Below are 21,590 nucleotides of genomic sequence, written 5' to 3' on the forward strand. Positions count from 1 at the left end.
ATCACAATCAAATGACATCCCTAATGGCTCTGCTACTGAAGCTGTTAGCAGTACTTTTTACACTGAAGACACTGCTTATTACTGTCTACAAATTGTAAAAGTTGGAAGAATGATGTTGAATGATAGATAAAATCTCACCCGAGTGTCTTTTGATATCAAATATATCAACATTCGTTGATAAAAGTGGGAAAAATCCCCGGCAAGCCTCGGAATCTTTCCACTTTTATCAACTCGTGTTGATATATTTGATATCAAAAGACACTCGGGTGAGATTCTATATATCCCACAGTAGAGAAAACGCCAAATGAGAACCAATAATTGATGTGAACAACAGACGCCATCGTCCGTACATTATAGGCAAGGGCAGAGGTGTGATACCACTAATTACACGTTAAGCTTTGTTTGTTTGTTGTTGAACGCCGCACTCATCAATAGTCCAGCTATATGGCGGCGGTCTGTAAAAACGTCTGGACCAGATAATTCAGTGATTGCTATCATGAGCAACTTGTCTTCAGTCTGCCAAGGACGTTGTCGATCTCTCGGGTGGAGGAGTAGCACAGAGTCAAACTGAACAAGTTTCATTTTGTCTTCTTTCTTGATTCTCTTCAGTATTTCGATAAACAGGAAGATGTTTGGGCGTTGGTATGCAGATTAGCATTCAAACGACTGTTGAATCATTGAAGGCTATTTTTTTTGGTTCTGGGACCGAATGTCTTATTGTGGTTCCACATTGGAATAGGGACGAGTGACTCATCGTCATGAATGATTGCGATCGAAGTGAAGGTGCATCCAGTAGCAAATTACTTCAGCACTTCTTGTACGTGTCTTAGATAGATAGATAGATAGATAGATAGATAGATAGATAGATAGATAGATAGATAGATAGATAGATAGATAGATAGATAGATTTTCTTTATTTCCTCCAGATATTGAAGATACATATCATATATGATATTATGTATAATTACAGAGCTGTACAGTAGTACAGTTGAACAATATTATTAGAAATGATAACTACAAAATGCATGACAATCAAGCATTCTTATAACTGTTTTGTAACAGATAAAGCCATTTCCCCACAATATATGCACAATTTAGTAAAAACATTTAGAGAAGAAGCTGAAGTGAAAACTTACAACTTTAGGTTGTTTTCTTGATACCAATGCTCATTAATTACATATATACGGATAGAAAATAAAACAATACATAATCCTATTGTATCTCAGTTAAGGTCTTTATTTATTTGATCTTGATTATACAGAGGATTAAGTCTATTAGGTCTGATCCATCACCACAACAGGTAAATCTCAGTTTTGACAAGCCATCTCTACTCCCCTAGTGTAATAACTAGGGTATCTGACAAATGGGATATGACCTTTCTATCACGTTAAGACATGACAGAGGATTTTACTTGATCAGTAACAACGGAAACCAAATAATTTGGAAGTACCCATGCTACATTAGCAAGATAGTTATTTATATTATTTGATCTTGAAAAAAAACTTCATGATGACTTTCAAGATGTCTTGTCAAAATGTGTGCACCAGTCCAGGCGTGGGCATTGGTTCACAATTCAGGCGTTATAAGTACAGTTACCTACCCATTTGGTCTAATATAATGCCGATGGAATCAATGCACCTATGATTGTACGAGATTAACTGTGATACTGTTCGATACCGAATACCTACTGACGAAAAATGATAGAAGCCTACATGTTACTTATCATCTGCACACCAAAAGAGCAGACAGCTGACATTTACATCACATTCGCAGACAAAACTACATGCTACTTATCATACGGAGAAACAACGACAAGAATATTTTCAAATTTTCTGAATGCTTTGTCATCGTTTCTGCAGGTGCTATCAAGGCAAGTGTGTGAAAGCATGAGCAACGACCAATCGCATCGGGATATATGACCTACAATCAGCCAAGTCTCAGACCTTGAGCACCCCATCACCAGACTGGTTGCCTCTTCTGACAAACATAAGGTATTCCAGCCTCTACAGCCATTGGATATTTACTCGCAGTGTACCGCAAGTTATGAACACAACAGGACAACACAAAGGACTTGACGTTGTCTTGCATGAGTCACTAAGGAAAGTATTATCTGATTAACTAATATACAGATGTTATAATTTTCATTTTTTATATCATCAAGCTAATAGTTTGGAGCTTCAACAGAAATGAACTAAAAAGCAAACTATTCTGAATTGTAGCTAAATGCAGTCTAAACAGCTACTCCATCATTCATTTAAAATGATTAAACTCTGGGAATGGCTTTCATGAGGAATGGCCTTGGAAAATGAGTTAAACCCATGATTCCATCCAAGGAGGGCATCTGGCCATCCACAGGGACGAACTTGAACCTCTGGATCATGGTGGTCAGGAAGAGGAACATCTCCATCCGGGCCATCGACTCACCCAGACAAACTCTTCGACCTGAAATATTTCAAACCCTTGAGTTTCTACTCCAATATGTCCTTGTTCAGGAAACACCAGACCACCTCGTGTCAGTATACCGTGGACATATGTCTATAACTATTCGTTATTATTGTGCCATTGCATTGAGAAACACCTGCTGTTTTATACAGAATCTATACGAAGCTATATATCACACTTGACCAAAAAGACAAGAAGATGTAGCGTTTGTAATCATGACATATACAATCTAAGTTCTAATGTTTTGGTGTATTGTCTATGGCTCGACAGTTTATATCTATTTAATTGATAAATTGTAAAGAAAACAAGGTAAGGTTTCATCAATTTACACAGAAATGGGAATGTCCTGGCGAGTAAACTCACCAAGAGAGAAGGGAATGAACTCTTCTTTCTTTACGATCTTGCCAGTGTCGTCAAGGAAACGGTCAGGTCGAAAGTTGTCTGGGTCACCCCACACATCCGGGTCTTGTAGGACCGAATCAAGCATCAATATGACCAGGACACCTTTTGGAAATGTGTGCCCTCTGAACTGGACATCGTGGGGAACGGTGTGGGGAAGAGATGCAGGGACGATATCCGCTCGTCTCAGCACTTCCATGATGGTGGCCTCCATGTACGGCAGCTTGGTCTTGTCCTGCATGGAGGGTCGTCTGCTCTGGCCGATGTTTTCCTGGATCTCTTGAAAACACTTTTCTTGAATATCCGGGTTGTGGAGAAAGTAGGCCAGTGTCCATCGAATTGTAGTGGATGTGGTTTCTGTCCCGGCCGCAAAGAGGTCTGCTATCACCATGGTCAGGTTCTCCACTGAAAAAGAACATGAACCGAATTAAATAGGGGTCGTTTAGTTAGTTAGTGCTGCGCCCTTTTGTGGTAGCAGGGTCCGCTGATAGGGGTCTAGTTTGATATGCTCTTGGGGCTGATGAAATGGTCATTTTGGTCTTCCCTAACATTCTTAGCTGACACGTAGTTATATTACTAAACTGGTTCCAGGACTACAAAGTCAAAAGATAATTACAAAATCGCTTGTTAGTTGTCAAAAACATGTACCAGAAAACATCATGTTCAATTGATATAGGTTCGCGCAGTTTATTCTGGTGTTCCCCGCATGATATTGCTCGAATATTGCTAAAAGCGGCGTAAAACCATACTCACTCACTGGTTCAGTTTATGCTTACGGTCTAAGGTCGTGTTCTCTTGCGTTTCTTTACGAAGTCGCATTTCCTTGATGTAGGCGTGGATAAAGTCGTCCACATTATCATCGTCGTGTTTCTGCAAGTGCTCCTTTATCATAGGGTCCACAAGCTGTGAAATGATGGTATCGATACTGCGCATCATCTTCTTAAATTTGAATAGATCCCCTGGCAAAAAGCGCAAAAAAGGCAGTACATTCGCAACACCAGCCACACCTAAGATGGCAAAATATTCTTCCAAAGCTTTCAAAATTTTTATAAAACGAGGGTCTGTATATTCGAATCGCTTGCCGAAAACAGTGGAGCAGATGACATTGGATACTGCGTTATGCACCAGACGGGTGCAGTCAAACCCTTGTCCCCGTTCTGTCTCGAAGGCCTCGAGAAACTGTGAGATTTCTTCATGTATTTTGTCCTCCATGATGTTCCTGCCAGCTCCAAACTCTCTGAGAGTGTTGAGGGCGAAGCGTCTTTGTTCGCGCCAGAGCTCACCAGATGATCCAGACAAACCTGAACAAAGAAGATAACAAAGGCCCGTTAGCACACCAACATCAACTAATAAACACACTCATAAACATAGTCAAAATATATATCTTTTCTAAATCCTTTACCAATCAATTTGGACATAGTCTATTTTTCTTTACATGTAGTAACGTCGTTAATCCTGTTTAATTGCTTTGATACATTACAAGTTGAGATGATGTTATGTTGGGAAAATCAGTTCGGAGTATGGTGTGGGAAACCCAAATGGGGATGTGATGGTGAGCGACACAGATGGAGACGTAATGAAGTCGGAAAATGGTGTGGAGAAACCCAGGTGGGGATGTGATATGCTGCAACAGAGGTACAGATTTGTGATATGTGGTCATACAGGTAAGTAGGTAAAACAGGTGGATGTGTCATGTGTTGTCACACAGGTGGAGATGTTGTGTGGGGAAACACAGTTTGATATGTTAAGTAGGTTAAAACAGGTGCAGATGTTATATGTTGCCACACAGGTGGAGATGTTATGTTGGGAAACACAGTTTAATATGTTAAGGAGGTAAAACAGGTGCAACTGTTACATGTTGCCACACAGGTGGAGATGTTATGTGGGGAAACACATTTTGATATGTTGAGGAGGTAAAAGAGGTGCAGATACTACATGTTGCCACTCAGGTGGAGATGTTCTGTGGGGAAACACAGTTTGATATATTAAGTAGGTAAAACAGGTGCAACTGTTTCATGTTGCCACACTGGTGGAGATGTTATGTGGGGAAACACAGTTTGATATGTTAAGGTGGTAAAAGAGGTGCAGATACTACATGTTGCCACAAAGGTGGAGATGTTATGTGTGGAAACACATATTGATATCTCAAGGTGGTAAAAGAGGTGCAGATACTACATATTGCCACACAGGTGGAGATGTTATGTGGGGAAACACAGTTTGATATGTTAAGGAGGTAAAACAGGTGCAGATGTTATATGTTGCCACACAGGTGGAGATGTTATGTTGGGAAACACAGTTTAATATGTTAAGGAGGTAAAACAGGTGCAACTGTTACATGTTGCCACACAGGTGGAGATGTTATGTGGGGAAACACATTTTGATATGTTGAGGAGGTAAAAGAGGTGCAGATACTACATGTTGCCACTCAGGTGGAGATGTTCTGTGGGGAAACACAGTTTGATATGTTAAGGAGGTAAAACAGGTGCAACTGTTACATGTTGCCAGACTGGGGGAGATGTTATGTGTGGAAACACAGTTTAATATGTTAAGGAGGTAAAACAGGTGCAACTGTTTCATGTTGCCACACAGGTGGAGATGTTATGTGGGGAAACACATTTTGATATGTTGAGGAGGTAAAAGAGGTGCAGATACTACATGTTGCCACTCAGGTGGAAATGTTCTGTGGGGAAACACAGTTTGATATATTAAGTAGGTAAAACAGGTGCAACTGTTTCATGTTGCCACACTGGTGGAGATGTTATGTGGGGAAACACAGTTTGATATGTTAAGGTGGTAAAAGAGGTGCAGATACTACATGTTGCCACAAAGGTGGAGCTGTTATGTGTGGAAACACATATTGATATCTCAAGGTGGTAAAAGAGGTGCAGATACTACATATTGCCACACAGGTGGAGATGTTATGTGGGGAAACACAGTTTGATATGTTAAGGAGGTAAAACAGGTGCAGATGTTATATGTTGCCACACAGGTGGAGATGTTATGTTGGGAAACACAGTTTAATATGTTAAGGAGGTAAAACAGGTGCAACTGTTACATGTTGCCACACAGGTGGAGATGTTATGTGGGGAAACACATTTTGATATGTTGAGGAGGTAAAAGAGGTGCAGATACTACATGTTGCCACTCAGGTGGAGATGTTCTGTGGGGAAACACAGTTTGATATGTTAAGGAGGTAAAACAGGTGCAACTGTTACATGTTGCCAGACTGGGGGAGATGTTATGTGTGGAAACACAGTTTAATATGTTAAGGAGGTAAAACAGGTGCAACTGTTTCATGTTGCCACACAGATGGAGATGTTATGTGGGGAAACACATTTTGATATGTTGAGGAGGTAAAAGAGGTGCAGATACTACATGTTGCCACTCAGGTGGAAATGTTCTGTGGGGAAACACAGTTTGATATATTAAGTAGGTAAAACAGGTGCAACTGTTTCATGTTGCCACACTGGTGGAGATGTTATGTGGGGAAACACAGTTTGATATGTTAAGGTGGTAAAAGAGGTGCAGATACTACATGTTGCCACAAAGGTGGAGATGTTATGTGTGGAAACACATATTGATATCTCAAGGTGGTAAAAGAGGTGCAGATACTACATATTGCCACACAGGTGGAGATGTTATGTGGGGAAACACAGTTTGATATGTTAAGGAGGTAAAACAGGTGCAACTGTTACATGTTGCCAGACTGGGGGAGATGTTATGTGTGGAAACACAGTTTAATATGTTAAGGAGGTAAAACAGGTGCAACTGTTTCATGTTGCCACACAGGTGGAGATGTTATGTGGGGAAACACAGTTTGATATGTTAAGGTGGTAAAAGAGGTGCAGATACTACATGTTGCCACTCAGGTGGAGATGTTATGTGGGGAAACACAGTTTGATATGTTAAGTAGGTAAAACAGGTGCAGATGTTATATGTTGCCACACAGGTGGATATGTTATGTGGGGAAACACAGTCTGATATATTAAGTAGGTAAAACAGGTGCAGATATTACATGTTGCCACACAGGTGGAGATGGTATGTGGGGAAACACATTTTGATATATTAAGATGGTAAAACAGGTGCAGATGTTATATGTTGCCACACATGTGGAGATGTTATGTGGGGAAACACAGTTTGATATGATAAGGGGGTAAAAGAGGTGCAGATACTACATGTTGCCACAGTGGTGGAGATGTTATGTGGGGAAACACAGTTTAATATGTTAAGTAGGTAAAACAGGTGCAACTGTTTCATGTTGCCACACCGGTGGAGATATTATGTGGGGAAACACAGTTTGATATGTTAAGTAGGTAAAAAAGGTGCAACTGTTACATGTTGCAACACAGGTGGAGATGTTATGTGGGGAAACACAGTTTGATATGTTAAGTAGGTAAAACAGGTGCAACTGTTTCATGTTGCCACACATGTGGATATGTTATGTGGGGAAACACATTTTGATGTGCCAAGTAGGTAAAACAGGTGCAACTGTTACATGTTTCCATACAGGTGGAGATTGTATGTGGGGAAACACAGTTTGATATGTTAAGTAGGTAAAACAGGTGCAACTGTTACATGTTGCCACACAGGTGGAGATGTTATGTGGGGAAACACAGTTTGATATGTTAAGGAGGTAAAACAGGTGCAACTGTTACATGTTGCCACACAGGTGGAGATGTTATGTGGGGAAACACATTTTGATATGTTAAGGAGGTAAAAAGGGGTGCAGATACTACGTGTTGCCACACAGGTTGAGATGTTATGTGGGGAAACACAATTTAATATGTTATGGAGGTAAAACAGGTGCAGATGTTATATGTTGCCAAACAGGTGGATATGTTATGTGGGGAAACACATTTTGATATGCTAAGTAGGTAAAACAGGTGCAACTGTTACATGTTGCCATACAGGTGGAGATTGTGTGTGGGGAAACACAGTTTTATATGTTAATTAATTAAATATGTTAAGTAGGTAACACAGGTGCAGATGTTATGTATTGTCACCCAGGTGGAGACGTTATATGGGGGAATCCTGGTGGAGATCAGATGTGGGTTTAAAAACTGAGGTGGAGCAACACCGGTGGTAATGTGATGTGATGGCAGGTTGAGAGATTTTATGAGGAAAACAAAAGTGCAGATGTTACGTTGGGAAACACAGTTGGGGATGTTGTGTATGGAAATACAGGTGGATATGTGATGTGGGACAACACAGGCAAAGCTGTCAAGTGGGGCAACACAGGTGGGAATATTGTAGGACAGCACAGGTGGAGGTGCCACGTGGGGCAACACAGGTGGGAATATTGTAGGACAGCACAGGCAAAGCTGTCAAGTGGGGCAACACAGGTGGGAATATTGTAGGACAGCACAGGTGGAGGTGCCACGTGGGGCAACACAGGTGGGAATATTGTAGGACAGCACAGGCAAAGCTGTCAAGTGGGGCAACACAGGTGGGAATATTGTAGGACAGCACAGGTGGAGGTGCCACGTGGGGCAACACAGGTGGGAATATTGTAGGACAGCACAGGCAAAGCTGTCAAGTGGGGCAACACAGGTGGGAATATTGTAGGACAGCACAGGTGGAGGTGCCACGTGGGGCAACACAGGTGGGAATATTGTAGGACAGCACAGGCAAAGCTGTCAAGTGGGGCAACACAGGTGGGAATATTGTAGGACAGCACAGGTGGAGGTGCCACGTGGGGCAACACAGGTGGGAATATTGTAGGACAGCACAGGCAAAGCTGTCAAGTGGGGCAACACAGGTGGGAATATTGTAGGACAGCACAGGTGGAGGTGCCACGTGGGGCAACACAGGTGGGAATATTGTAGGACAACACAGGCAAAGCTGTCAAGTGGGGCAACACAGGTGGGAATATTGTAGGACAGCACAGGTGGAGGTGCCACGTGGGGCAACACAGGTGGGAATATTGTAGGACAGCACAGGCAAAGCTGTCAAGTGGGGCAACACAGGTGGGAATATTGTAGGACAGCACAGGTGGAGGTGCCACGTGGGGCAACACAGGTGGGAATATTGTAGGACAGCACAGGCAAAGCTGTCAAGTGGGGCAACACAGGTGGGAATATTGTAGGACAGCACAGGTGGAGGTGCCACGTGGGGCAACACAGGTGGGAATATTCACTGCAAACACGAATACGTCGTTTTTTTCCGTATATGGTCATTGGACGGAAAAACGACTAAAAATTCATTAAAATTGATTAATTGGTCAGCGTCTAGAAAGTGTCCAGAAAAGGGTCGAGTTTTTCAAGCGTAAAATGGACGGAAAAACGATGCTTTTTGCTCCGCCTTGTACAACTGTTAACGGCCAATCAGATGGCGCTGGTCCCCCGACGCACGTGATGTCCAAGGCTTCCTTTCGGAAGCTTTAGGTTTCGTATTTCTTGCATTCCTTGCTCTAGTATCTGTCGCGCGCAGTGCAGCGAGATTTGCTGATAAGCTAGTTTTAGGATATGTTACATGTTAATGGAATTCAGACACGCGCCAAGAAGTCAAACCAAACAATGTTACTAAGTTTATTGTGGTAACGGCTATGTACAGTTACCCCTATCGGATAATGGGTTGTGTTTCATTTGGTTATAACAATAACTAATTTTTTAATGTGAAGTTTACAAGATATACGACTTGGACGCGAGGTCGGTCACATGACGTTCTTCACGTGACTGTATTCTTGAAAAGGCGTAAACACTGACTACTTCCACATTCCTGGGGAAAACCCTTGGAATTCCCTGGTACGAATTCATACAGAAGCGTGGTTGCAAGCCCATTTAAGGATACCCTCGCCTCAACCCATCCCAGAGAGAAAAAACACGAAAATAAATCCAAACTGTCGCAGTGACAATTTACAGAAATCTATGAATTTACCTTAGTATCTATTTGACACATCTTCACAATCACCTTTCAATGATCGGCCAATTGATCAGTGATGCCAAAGGCTTGAAATAGCCATAGGTTAATTAACAACTTCGAAAATATCTCCCGTCACGTTTGTCGTGTCGGCCATTTTGACGTATTGTACTTGATGTAAATGTATTACGACGCTATGTCATTGTAATTGACTTCCTGAGGTAATTCTGTAAAAGATCTTCTCATCTAATGAGGATATTGTTTGGAATATATTTCTTGTAAACATACTAAAACATATGTTCCTCGCTTTGGGGGGAACTATTTTATTCCGGGGTGGCCCATTAAATCTAGTAGTAAGTCAAGGCACCATGCGTGATCTGTTATTTTATGTGTTTAAATTACGATTTGTGGCGTTAATAAAATACACTGACGCAAGTATATTCTATTCAAATCAATTGGATAATTGAATATGCTTTCTTTTACATATTACATAACATCACTGCACAAAATATGAACAGTTGCAGTAACACACTACGGTAATCGCATTAAACATCATTTTCAACTGTACAGTATTTCAGTATTTCAGTTATATCATGGTGTATCAGACTGATGTGGGATAAAAATCCAAAGTGGTTCAGGTCATCCAATGGGTGTTCGGGAAAAGGTGAGCGTATCCTGCCACACAAGTGGCACGCGTCACAAACACATGCAAGGACAAGTCAATTGTTCACCTGAACAAAGCACGGAAACACACAATGATGCCCGTCCTCAGTTTTACCGAGCATGTAAATTATTTTGTCCGTCAAAAACATGGACGAGTATAAACAATATGTTCATTCACGTAATACATGTCATACATTTGACAAAATGTATTGACTCGGAGCATTATTGTTAATCACAGCGTATGCAGTTGAACTCATCACCCATCCCATTATTGATAACCCTTCTTGAAGATCTATGAAATCAGAAGCTGCAACACTCTATCTTTTAACTGGCATGTCAGACTTCTATTTCATTACTCAGTTGTATTTGCACGGATACTATGGAAGGGACATTGTCTCGTTGTCGCATTGTCGCATTGACGCCTTTACAAAAACAAGCAAAACGTGTCAAAATTAACAAAAGCGCGACAATTGGCCATTTGTCGCATTGTCGCGTGTTCGCATTGTAGCTCTTTGATAATCCTTTTCTTTATTTTACAAAAGGGCGCCGATGCCGTAACGCGACATTTTCAAGGTCAAAATATGTCTCGTTGTCGCATTGTCGCCCCATCACAAATGTATATAAAAGGCGTAAAGTTCAGTTATTGTTACAGTTAGGAAGTTCAACCTGATAAATGTACGTCTTGAAATGAAAACACAAGTCCGTCCGCGAGTCCATAACGTTTTATTGTGAGCTCTTCTCTAAAAGTGCTTAGTGTTCAACTCCCAGTTCCAAACACGTAGCACCTCCTCAATAATCCACATACCTCCAGTGCAGTGGTCTTCCGGAAGATCTTACTCTTGACCGTATTAGACAACTGACGAGTGCACGCCTGACCTGTGACCTCGTTGCAACCCTCGTGATGTGTTTGCCGAAGGGAGAGGTGTAGGAAATGTGTGCTCCAGCCCAGCGCAGTTGATATACTGTACAGTTGATATACTGTAAACTGCATGTGATACTTATTTGCGGAAATGTTACAACTTTCAAGATTCAAGATTCAATTTGCATATATTTCATATACAACAGACCGCCGTCATATATCACTGGAATACTGCTGAGAGCGGCGTTAAAACAAATTGTTTTCATAATGGAGCGCTGCAGTCATTTAAAATAGAACCGTATACATATGTACATGTAGTACCAACTCACTCTATTTGTTTCGAATATTCAGCAGAAAATATATTATTAACCAGGTCTTTGGGAAAAGATATCAGATTTTTATAAGCAGCCACATAGGGATGATAAAGGACCCATCGCTGATTAGGTTCTTGTTTACTTAAGAGCAGAGTTGGCGATGTTAGATGATATAACCAAAATCCGGGAGCTCCGGCGGGGGGCAAGCTGGTCTTGTTAGTGTATGGTATGACCTGTGACGTTGACCCAAGAGAATAATGTTGACCCATGAGACCAACTCAAGTCTATAATGATTGGGAAAGTCTAGATTTCCACAGCTCTAGCCTGAAATTAAGAATTGTTCTATGCTCCATTTTAATTGTATTATTTTCATTTTGTAGACATGGATGGACCAACCAGGAAAGAAATTGATGGAATATTAATATCACATGTTACCACTGATCCAGTTAAATTCATCACACAATAATAAATTAGTATTTGACATAACGGCATTTGATTATTAGGACATGATCATGTACATGTTCACTGTAGTAATGTACACACCAGTCAACTTGATTATAATTTTTATTATAGTGTAGCACGGCATCAACGATTACTCTATGATATCCTCATTTGTCATCGATGTGTTGACATCGAACAATGGACGGCAATTCGAAATTCTTATGGATAGCTTCAATAGGGACAGCGCCGGTGTCAGTACAATTTTCCTAGTTAAAATAAGTATCTACAAAATATAATCTGAAGCAGACAAGAACAATATTTTTTTATTAATGCTTACTTTCATGGATAGAATTAAGGCAATCTAGGCTTGCCAAATCGTTCTAGACTTGAGCTGGATTCCTTTTAAATTTATTCTGTATGGTCTGGGAGACGAACGGGCGTCAGTATCGCATGGAGAACTGGGACAGCCTTAATCAGTGTAATCGGATATGTTGTGGAGTTTCGGTTTGGGGCTGTTTGCTGAATATATAGAATTGCGAGTTATGTATACTCTGTATTCTTTCGTCATGGTAGCATATATATTTTCTATGTTGCTTTTTGAATTATCCACAAATAATGAGAACTACAATGTAAACCTCTCTCTGGAGATATGCAATAATACTACTGAAGGGCATATCTGAAAAATGGGACTTCTCGACAAATATTTCTTTCTTAAATACTACCCGTTACAGGCATTCTGATCATTATATCATACTTTGTACAGTTTAAAAGTCAAATAATGGCAAATTGTGTATCTTTCTACATTTTGAATTAATTATATTTTCTGAAATAAAACCTTAGCATCAGATAGTGATATACACGAATATGATCTATACTATTATAAACGAATTATCAATTTCGTATTATGAATTAGATAAACGGAAATATGATAGTAAAACAAATTATTTTAATCTATTCTTATGAATAGCTAACGAGAGATCTTGGCAACGCACTAACGTAGCCATTTATGAAAAATGAAATATTAAAAGTTTAGGGGTGTGAACATGCACATTGAATGACAGGGAAGAAAGCAACGCAATAATTAAATTATGAATCAAATTATGTTATAAATATAACAGAATATTTAGAAAATATAAGTTTAATTTCTCATTGTTGGAAGGTGTTTAATAATTATATAGATTTTGTTTGATTGTTTGTTGTTTAACGCCGCACTCAGCAATATACCAGCTATATGACGGTGGTTCGTAAATAATCCAGTCTGGACCAAACAATTTAGTCATTATCATCAAGAGCACCGATCTACGCATTTGGGATACGATGACATGCATCAACAAAGTCAGCGAGCCAAGTCGCCTTCGTACAAGCATGGGTTGTTGAATGCCTATTCTAACCCGGATCTTCAGGGGTATTATTTTTAAATAATAAGGTACAATGAAATTCTGTATATGTCCATAATAAGTGTGTATAAGTAGATGGATAATATGTCCATACACGCCAAGTAAATGGTATATGCATTAATTTAAATGCAAATGATTCAATGATGAGTTCTTTCACAAGTCCATATTTCAAGGCATGTATTTGATATTCATAATAACTCCACAAAAGCTACACAATGGCAACAAAACGGTACCAGCATCACAGATACCAATAATACATGAGATATATATAATTACTTTAAAGTTAAAACATGTATCTAAATAGAAAATTAGAAGGATACACTTCCGACATTTTTCGTATTTTGTTTTCGTTTGGAGAGAGAAGTTGTGATTGGTATCTGATGGGTGCAAACAGGTGTCCCCTTCCGCCCAGGCCTTGCGGCAATGCTATAGCCCAAAATGAAACAAGCCTTGTTCAACAGGTTCAGACTCAAATTTCTATCCCACTTGGGCTCCTTTTAAATTTAAATATAATTTCTCGTGTCGATATGTGTCAGAAGAAATGAAATATTACAGCACTGGTGAATAGGTTATATGCGCATGTCAGCGTCCATCCTATAATATCCTTTTATGCAAAATACATATATACTGATGAATTAAGGTAGTAATACTACGCAAATATATGTCCAGATGCATACATCATATGATGCATACGTGCTTTGAGCCCTTTTTCTACCGGAGATTCTGGGGTGTTACATCACACCAGAAAGCCAGGTCCAAATTCAAGTCATAATTTCATGGTCCGTCTTGTATGTTGGAAACCAATATCGCAATATGGCTAAATATTGCTGAACGTGGTATTAACCCGATTACTCACATAATTATTCCATTTTCTACAGTCATCTACGAACACTATCTTTAAGGAGGTATATATCTGTATCATCCAAATGTCCATACATATATGTCCACATTTATATGTATAAAGCAAGTCGTCCTGCACTCTTCCTTAAAAGATAAATGTTAAGCATTTCCTCTGTATGGATTTATATAATGTAATATCGTTTTAATGTAATGCTGATGCAGTAAACGTACCACAGACCTAATGCTAGAATAACATATTCTGAAATGAACATATTTTACAGAAAAAAACAGTTGTTTAAACAATACTTATAAAATATAAGAACAAGGAGCCAAGAGCCAAATATTGGGCTGTGTTGGACATATTTGTTTCGGGGTCTTATGACAGACAAACCTGATGCCTTTAAGTATAAAGATAAGTAAGTATAGATGTTGTACATATTCAAATATCTTCGTGATTAACCCAACCTTGAAAAATATTGAAAGATGAGTGGTAACTATTTATGCCATTATTTCAAATTAGAATGAGAGCACATCAGGAAAGCATGGTACTTTAATATACGTATCTTGTTAACCCAATATTCTTTTTTAAGTAAGAGCAGCATGTATATCGAGAGTATAGGTTTGGTGCGTGACTTATCACACAGTACTTTCAGAAAGTGTGCATATTCTGTTTATCGGCAATAAATAACATAAGACGATTCAAACGGGTAAATACGATTTACTTCAGAACTAGTATCTCTTATTTAAGGTTAGGGGGAAATGTATGTAATTAACAGAACTTTGGCCGCGTTTGAAGGATTTGGGTCCTGGCTTGGGCTTTGTGTTGGACGTGTAGACGGCATTTCCAGGTTTGACGTATCAATGACAAAAATGATGACAGATGCAATTCTCTGCCTTTTCGGGTGAACAATTGGCTTGCCTTTGGATGTGTTTGTGGCGGGTGCCACTAGTGGATCGGAATGAGCTCGCGTTTTTGCGAGCATCCAATGTCATCATTTATTATGATGAATCATGAAACATGCTCCTGATGTTGTCGCAATGGTGCAGTTGGCGCTACTTTTGGCAAGGGTTTCTCATGATAATGGAAATGCTTATGTCGCTTTTGTTGACCGATAAACATGAAAAGATATAATGTTAGTGTATATGGTCATGTAATTAAGAAACAAACGACGAGTGGGAGTTGTTTATTGTACGATAAACAACGACCGAGATGGTGGGTTAGATCGCCAACTTTGTGTTCTGGCGATTTGGTGCCTCACTCACAGTGTGGGTTCAAATCCCGGACGGGACTCAACCCAAGAAAGTACGAGAATCTGTACTTTACTCAGAAAGTGTTATTCCAATTATAACATTTGTTGTCAAGAAAACACAATAAATGTATATTCAGCTTTGGATGGGTAATGATATCACAGACATATACGGATATTGATGATGACTTGAAGGAGCTTCGTAACGCACGTCTTCTCAATTCAGGGATTGGTAAATCCAAATATGTATGTGCGCGTGCGTGCGTGCGTGCGTCCGTGCGTGCGTAAATGTAGGCCTGTTGGATGTTACATAAAACATTCATCTTGAGCGGGATGGTAGTTCGAGTTGGATTAGCATGTTAACTATATGATCTTCTTTAGGCAGAGGGGGCGGTCGGGTAGCCTAGTGGTTAAAGCGTTCGCTCGTCACGCCGAAGACCCGGGTTCGATTCCCGACATGGGTACAATGTGTGAAGCCCATTTCTGGTGTCCCCCGCCGTGATATTGCTGGAATATTGCTAAAAGCGGCGTAAAACCATACTCACTCACTCACTCACTCTTTAGGCAGAGAATGCCGCGCATGAATGTATTGATGAAATTCCTAGGTACATGGGGCCTTTTCGTCCCCAGGAATACCCACAGTGGAGACTTCAATGGGGATAGGGTGTACACAATGTGCTACCTGGTAGATTGTGTGTCATCAGACCGGACAACGTTGGTCTTTGACTGATTGTGGCGTAAAACACACTTATTCATTTACTCATATCGGAAATTGAATGTTCATCTTAATTGTTATTGTTGAACATGTAATATATTTTTACAGAAATAAAACAGTGACATAATAACTACAACTTTATGTGAGCGCGAGTAGCTTTTTTGGAATGAGATGAATAAGTCTTATAAAGTTGTAAGCTTCTTCACAACCGTGTAACTATGAATTGACTTTATTGGGTAATCAAAAAAGAGATAGGACCTATAATAGCCAAATTTCATACGATTTCACTTGTCCGGCATCTTGGATGCAAGGCGAAAACATTTCAGCGCGTTTGAAGCCACTGAGAATGCCCCCTGCAGAGTTGGACGAACATTCTGCGGTGGCGCGGCTGAGTTGACCAGAGGCTATCAGCAGTATTTCCTGTCCAGGTTATTTAGGTCAGTTGTTTGTGTGTGTGTGTGTGTGTGTGTGTGTGTGTGTGTGTGTGTGCGTGCGTGCGTGCGTGCGTGCGTGTGTGTGCGTGCGTGCGGGGAGGGCGTTATATCTGTATTAGCGATATTGTCTTTGTTCCACCGGTGAGTCAGCGTTAGCCGTACTATGCGTTAGCGCTTGATAACAGCCTTGTGTTTGGGTGTTTCAGTGGTTTAAATCGCTGCTCTTGATATTGTTGATTAAACTTTGATATTATGAACAATATAATGTTATGTGAGAGGTTGACTTTAGAACGGTAACATACTAATAGTATATAAGATGACATAAACAGAACAATGAGAAGTTCGTCCAGATTAGTGTATAGGCAACATTTAATAATAAATTAAAATAATTACATTCAACAACTCCCCTTTTAAGTCCATTTTCCTGACTTATAAGTAAATGCAAGAACAATCGGCCGCAATACAATGTATAGTTCTTGTCCACTTCCATATGACTATATAGCATACAATAAGCTATCGGGTCCCGTTTAGATCGGTTTGGGTGGCAGCCTAGATAGCCATAGAATAGTTTAATCTTGGAATCTCCCATATCACTGGGGATACTCTTCAAATTAAATGGAGTTACTCGTTACGATTCCGAACCTTCACGTGACTGTGTTTATGAACCATTGTCAAATAGTGGTGACATTAAATCTAGGAAACAATACGCGAAATCGCGCATGCACAGAACGGAAAATTTGGTCAAGGCATTAAGTAATCCGCATGCGCAGAACGATTGATTTCAGTACTTCCGCTAAGCGCTTCGAGTGCAGCGTCAAACGCGGGCCTGTAATCTAACACGCGGGGCCAGACCAATGAAATGTAGGACAGCACAGGCAAAGCTGTCAAGTGGGGCAACACAGGTGGGAATATTGTAGGACAGCACAGGTGGAGGTGCCACGTGGGGCAACACAGGTGGGAATATTGTAGGACAGCACAGGCAAAGCTGTCAAGTGGGGCAACACAGGTGGGAATATTGTAGGACAGCACAGGTGGAGGTGCCACGTGGGGCAACACAGGTGGGAATATTGTAGGACAGCACAGGCAAAGCTGTCAAGTGGGGCAACACAGGTGGGAATATTGTAGGACAGCACAGGTGGAGGTGCCACGTGGGGCAACACAGGTGGGAATATTGTAGGACAACACAGGCAAAGCTGTCAAGTGGGGCAACACAGGTGGGAATATTGTAGGACAGCACAGGTGGAGGTGCCACGTGGGGCAACACAGGTGGGAATATTGTAGGACAACACAGGCAAAGCTGTCAAGTGGGGCAACACAGGTGGGAATATTGTAGGACAGCACAGGTGGAGGTGCCACGTGGGGCAACACATTTGGACATATGTGGAACCCTGATATGTTCGTGGTATTCTGTTGGGATATTTAGGTCAGAATATGATGTAGGGAAATCCAGGTTGGTAGAAACACAGGTGAAGATGTGAAGGGTGGAAACACAGGTGCAGGTGATATGTGGGGCAAGCCGGGTGGAGTTGTGTTGTGGGGCAACACATTTGGAAATATTGTGTCACAACACAGGTGCCACGTTGGGCAATACAGGTGGGAATGTCATGTGAGGTAACACGGTAAGTGAGTGAGTTGGGTTTAACGCCGATTTTAACAGTATTCCAGTCATATCACGGCGTGTCAGCTTAATGTGGGAGGAAAGCCCGAAGTTATGCAGGTCTCAGACGTTTACCACTTCGGTGAAACCCACGAGCACGGGTATGGTGCTAACAAACCTAGAAACATAATCGGGGCCAACCGGGATTCGAACCCACAATCATAGGTTCCTGGTGTGCGCAAGGAACGCAACTTTGCACAGCGAATCGCGGCGCTTTAGACGACTAGGCCACCTGTGCGCCTTGACACGGTAAGGGATTCATCGGGAAACACAGTTGGGGATGATATGTGGGGCCAGGCAGGTGGTGATGTGATGTGGGGCCAGGCAGGTGGTGATGTGATGTGGGGCCAGTCAGGTAGTGATGTGATGTGGGGCCAGGCAGGTGGTGATGTGATGTTGGGCCAGGCAGGTGGTGATGTGATGTGGGGCCAGGCAGGTGGTGATGTGATGTGGGACCAGGTAGGTGGTGATGTGATGCGGGGCCACGCAGGTGGTGATGTGATGTGGGGCCAGGCAGGTGGTGATGTGATGTGGGCCCAGGCAGGTGTGATGTGATGTGGGCCCAGGCAGGTGTGATGTGATGTAGGGCCAGGCAGGTGGTGATGTGATGTGGGGCCAGGCAGGTGTGATGTGATGTAGGGCCAGGCAGGTGTGATGTGATGTGGGGCCAGGCAGGTGTGATGTGATGTAGGGCCAGGCAGGTGGTGATGTGATGCGGGGCCAGGCAGGTGGTGATGTGATGTGGGGCCAGGCAGGTGGTGATGTGATGTGGGCCCAGGCAGGTGTGATGTGATGTGGGCCCAGGCAGGTGTGATGTGATGTAGGGCCAGGCAGGTGGTGATGTGATGCGGGGCCAGGCAGGTGGTGATTTGATGTGGGCCCAGGCAGGTGTGATGTGATGTGGGCCCAGGCAGGTGTGATGTGATGCGGGGCCAGGCAGGTGTGATGTGATGCGGGGCCAGGCAGGTGTGATGTGATGTAGGGCCAGGCAGGTGGTAATGTGATGTGGGGCCAGGCAGGTGGTAATATGATGTGGGACCAGGCAGGTGGTAATGTGATGCGGGGCCAGGCAGGTGTGATGTGATGTTGGGCCAGGCAGGTGTTGATGTGATGTTGGGCCAGGCAGGTGGTGCAACACAGGTGGTTGTGTCACGTTGGAAAAAACAGGTGAAGGTGCCATTTGGGACAACACAGGTGGATATGTTACTTGGGGAAACAGCTGCGATGGCATACAGGACTGCCCATGTAGGTATTACATGTGGGGCAACACAAGTAAAGATGTTATGTGGGGCAAGACAGGTGACAATGTTAACTGGGACAACAGAGGTGGATATAAAACGTTATATTTAAAAAAAACACATTTGTTATCCGCAGGTTTCACTTCTGTAGCGAGGCTTTCACATCATGGAGCATCCTGTGCTGTAAGAAATAATGACACCCACCTTTCCCTTTTACAATGAAGTCATTCAGGAATGAGTGTGGTCTGTCAGAAAAGTCGTCGGCGTTCTTGACAATTGCGTCTCTCAGAGCGCTGTATCCGTTGAGGACGATGAGTGGTTTGTTAAACATGTACACGCTGAAGATGTCACCGTATTGTTGCCTGAGTTCCTTAAAGGTGATCCGGGGATCGGATCCCATGGAGAGGACATTCCCCACAAACGGCAGGAGAGGCGGGCCCGGAGGGAGGCCGGAGGGAGGCCGGAGGGACGCCGCGTTAGCAGCCATAACACAGCTAGCACAGCTACACACAATAACACAGTTGTTGGACTGAAGGCGAATATATCCACCATTCTTTCCAGCTGTCCAGTTCTCGTATCGTAGGTATTCCAAACTGAATATGTCACGATGTGTTTTTGAGATACACTTTATATGTATTACCTTATGCAATCTCACACTTTAACAGCGTCAGCCTAAAAGAAGTGACCCAATTCTGCCTGAGCAAACATGATACAGCAGTTAGACTTGGCCCCGTTTCCTTAAGATTTCCGTGCAAATACGTTTGTTCAACTTGTTGCTTAACGTGTCTGTTAGGCCCTGAACTAGTTGCTTGTGATTCAGATATATCTGACGAACACGCAACAGCCTAAACAAGCTCACTTATCAGAGCAAACCTCTTATTTCCGCCAAATGATAATCATCTAAAGAACCGGTGTCATGCCTGGCCGCCCTTGTCACTTTGTGATAGTTTCCTGCAAAGTCTATGGGAGTTACGCGTAACTGATTGGAAATTAAAGTGCCAAAATCCCGATACGTTGTTGGTTCAGTTATATTTGTATATTTATTTGTTTACGACGTATGTTGAAGTGCATTCCCCTTACACAGGAGAACGCGTGCAAGACGCATATGACACGGGGGCTCAGCGGGTTGCATACGGTTTGAGCACCCGTTGAACACGCGTGTGCAATGCGTGTAACAAGGGACCGGGTTATAGTTGAATTTGACAAATAGATCAATTGAACAGTGAGCATTCGTGACCAACTCGTGTTATTCCGGGACAAGCCGAATAGCGACTCGTGCCGCTCTCGCGGCCATTTTTGCGACCAGTTTCCGTTTAAGCGCAAAGTGGCATAGCTAAAAGAATTGTCAACTGGTTGCGTGATGCCTCACAAACGCAAAATTATGATGTTACTGAAAGGCATGAGTGAGTGAGTGCTTTTAACAGTTTTCCAGTTATATCGCGGCGTGTCAGCTTAATGTGGGAGGAAAGCCCGAAGTGATGCAGGTCTCACACGTTTACCACTTCGTTGAAACCCACGAGCACAGGTATGGTGCTGACAAACCTAGAATCATATGTTCCTGGCATGCCCAAGGGACGCAACTTTGCACAGCGAATCGAGGCTCCTTAGACGACTAGGCCACTCGTGCCCCCGAAAGGCATGAAGGAGCATAATTATATTTACCACAAATAATACACGCTGTTGTGAGTGAATTTTTTAATTTATTTTGAGTATTGTGCAATACACCTGATACATTTGCATAGGGTAGGCCTATTTAAAAACAGTTTTCTTGTTTAACTCGCACTTAGCATTATTCCAGCTATTTGACGGTGGACTGTAAATATTCGAGTCTGGACCAGACAATCAAGTGATTGACATCAAGAGCATCGAACTACGCAATAGGAATATGATGCAATGCATCAACCAAATCAGCGAGCCTGACTATCCAATCTTGTTCGTCGCCAAGCAAGCATGGGTTTCTGAAGACCTATTCTAACCTTGGTCTTTATAAAAAAAAGTAGATCGAAGGAAATGGAAGCAATTTCTGGCACAAATGTAAACATGTGGAAATAGTATCAAAACTGCCAAAAATATTGGCAGATGCACA

General features: G+C 42.0%; 1 protein-coding gene across 1 annotated transcript; it reads right to left on the reverse strand.

Annotated features, from left to right (window-relative positions):
• Positions 1 to 899: 899 nt before the first annotated feature.
• On the reverse strand, positions 900 to 20,314 carry LOC125381176 (cytochrome P450 2D14-like). Its single transcript, XM_048397692.1, has 4 exons — positions 19,709 to 20,314; positions 3,618 to 4,142; positions 2,806 to 3,246; positions 900 to 2,442 (listed from the first exon to the last, which is right to left on the reverse strand). The coding sequence occupies exons 1-4, from the start codon at positions 19,989 to 19,991 to the stop codon at positions 2,264 to 2,266; spliced, it is 1,428 nt and encodes a 475-aa protein (XP_048253649.1). The 5' UTR covers positions 19,992 to 20,314; the 3' UTR covers positions 900 to 2,263.
• Between the last annotated feature and the right edge of the window lie 1,276 nt (positions 20,315 to 21,590).

Source organism: Haliotis rufescens, unplaced genomic scaffold (assembly GCF_023055435.1).
Source record: "Haliotis rufescens isolate VD_foot unplaced genomic scaffold, xgHalRufe1.0.p SCAF_17, whole genome shotgun sequence".
Taxonomy (NCBI): Eukaryota; Metazoa; Mollusca; class Gastropoda; order Lepetellida; family Haliotidae; genus Haliotis; species Haliotis rufescens.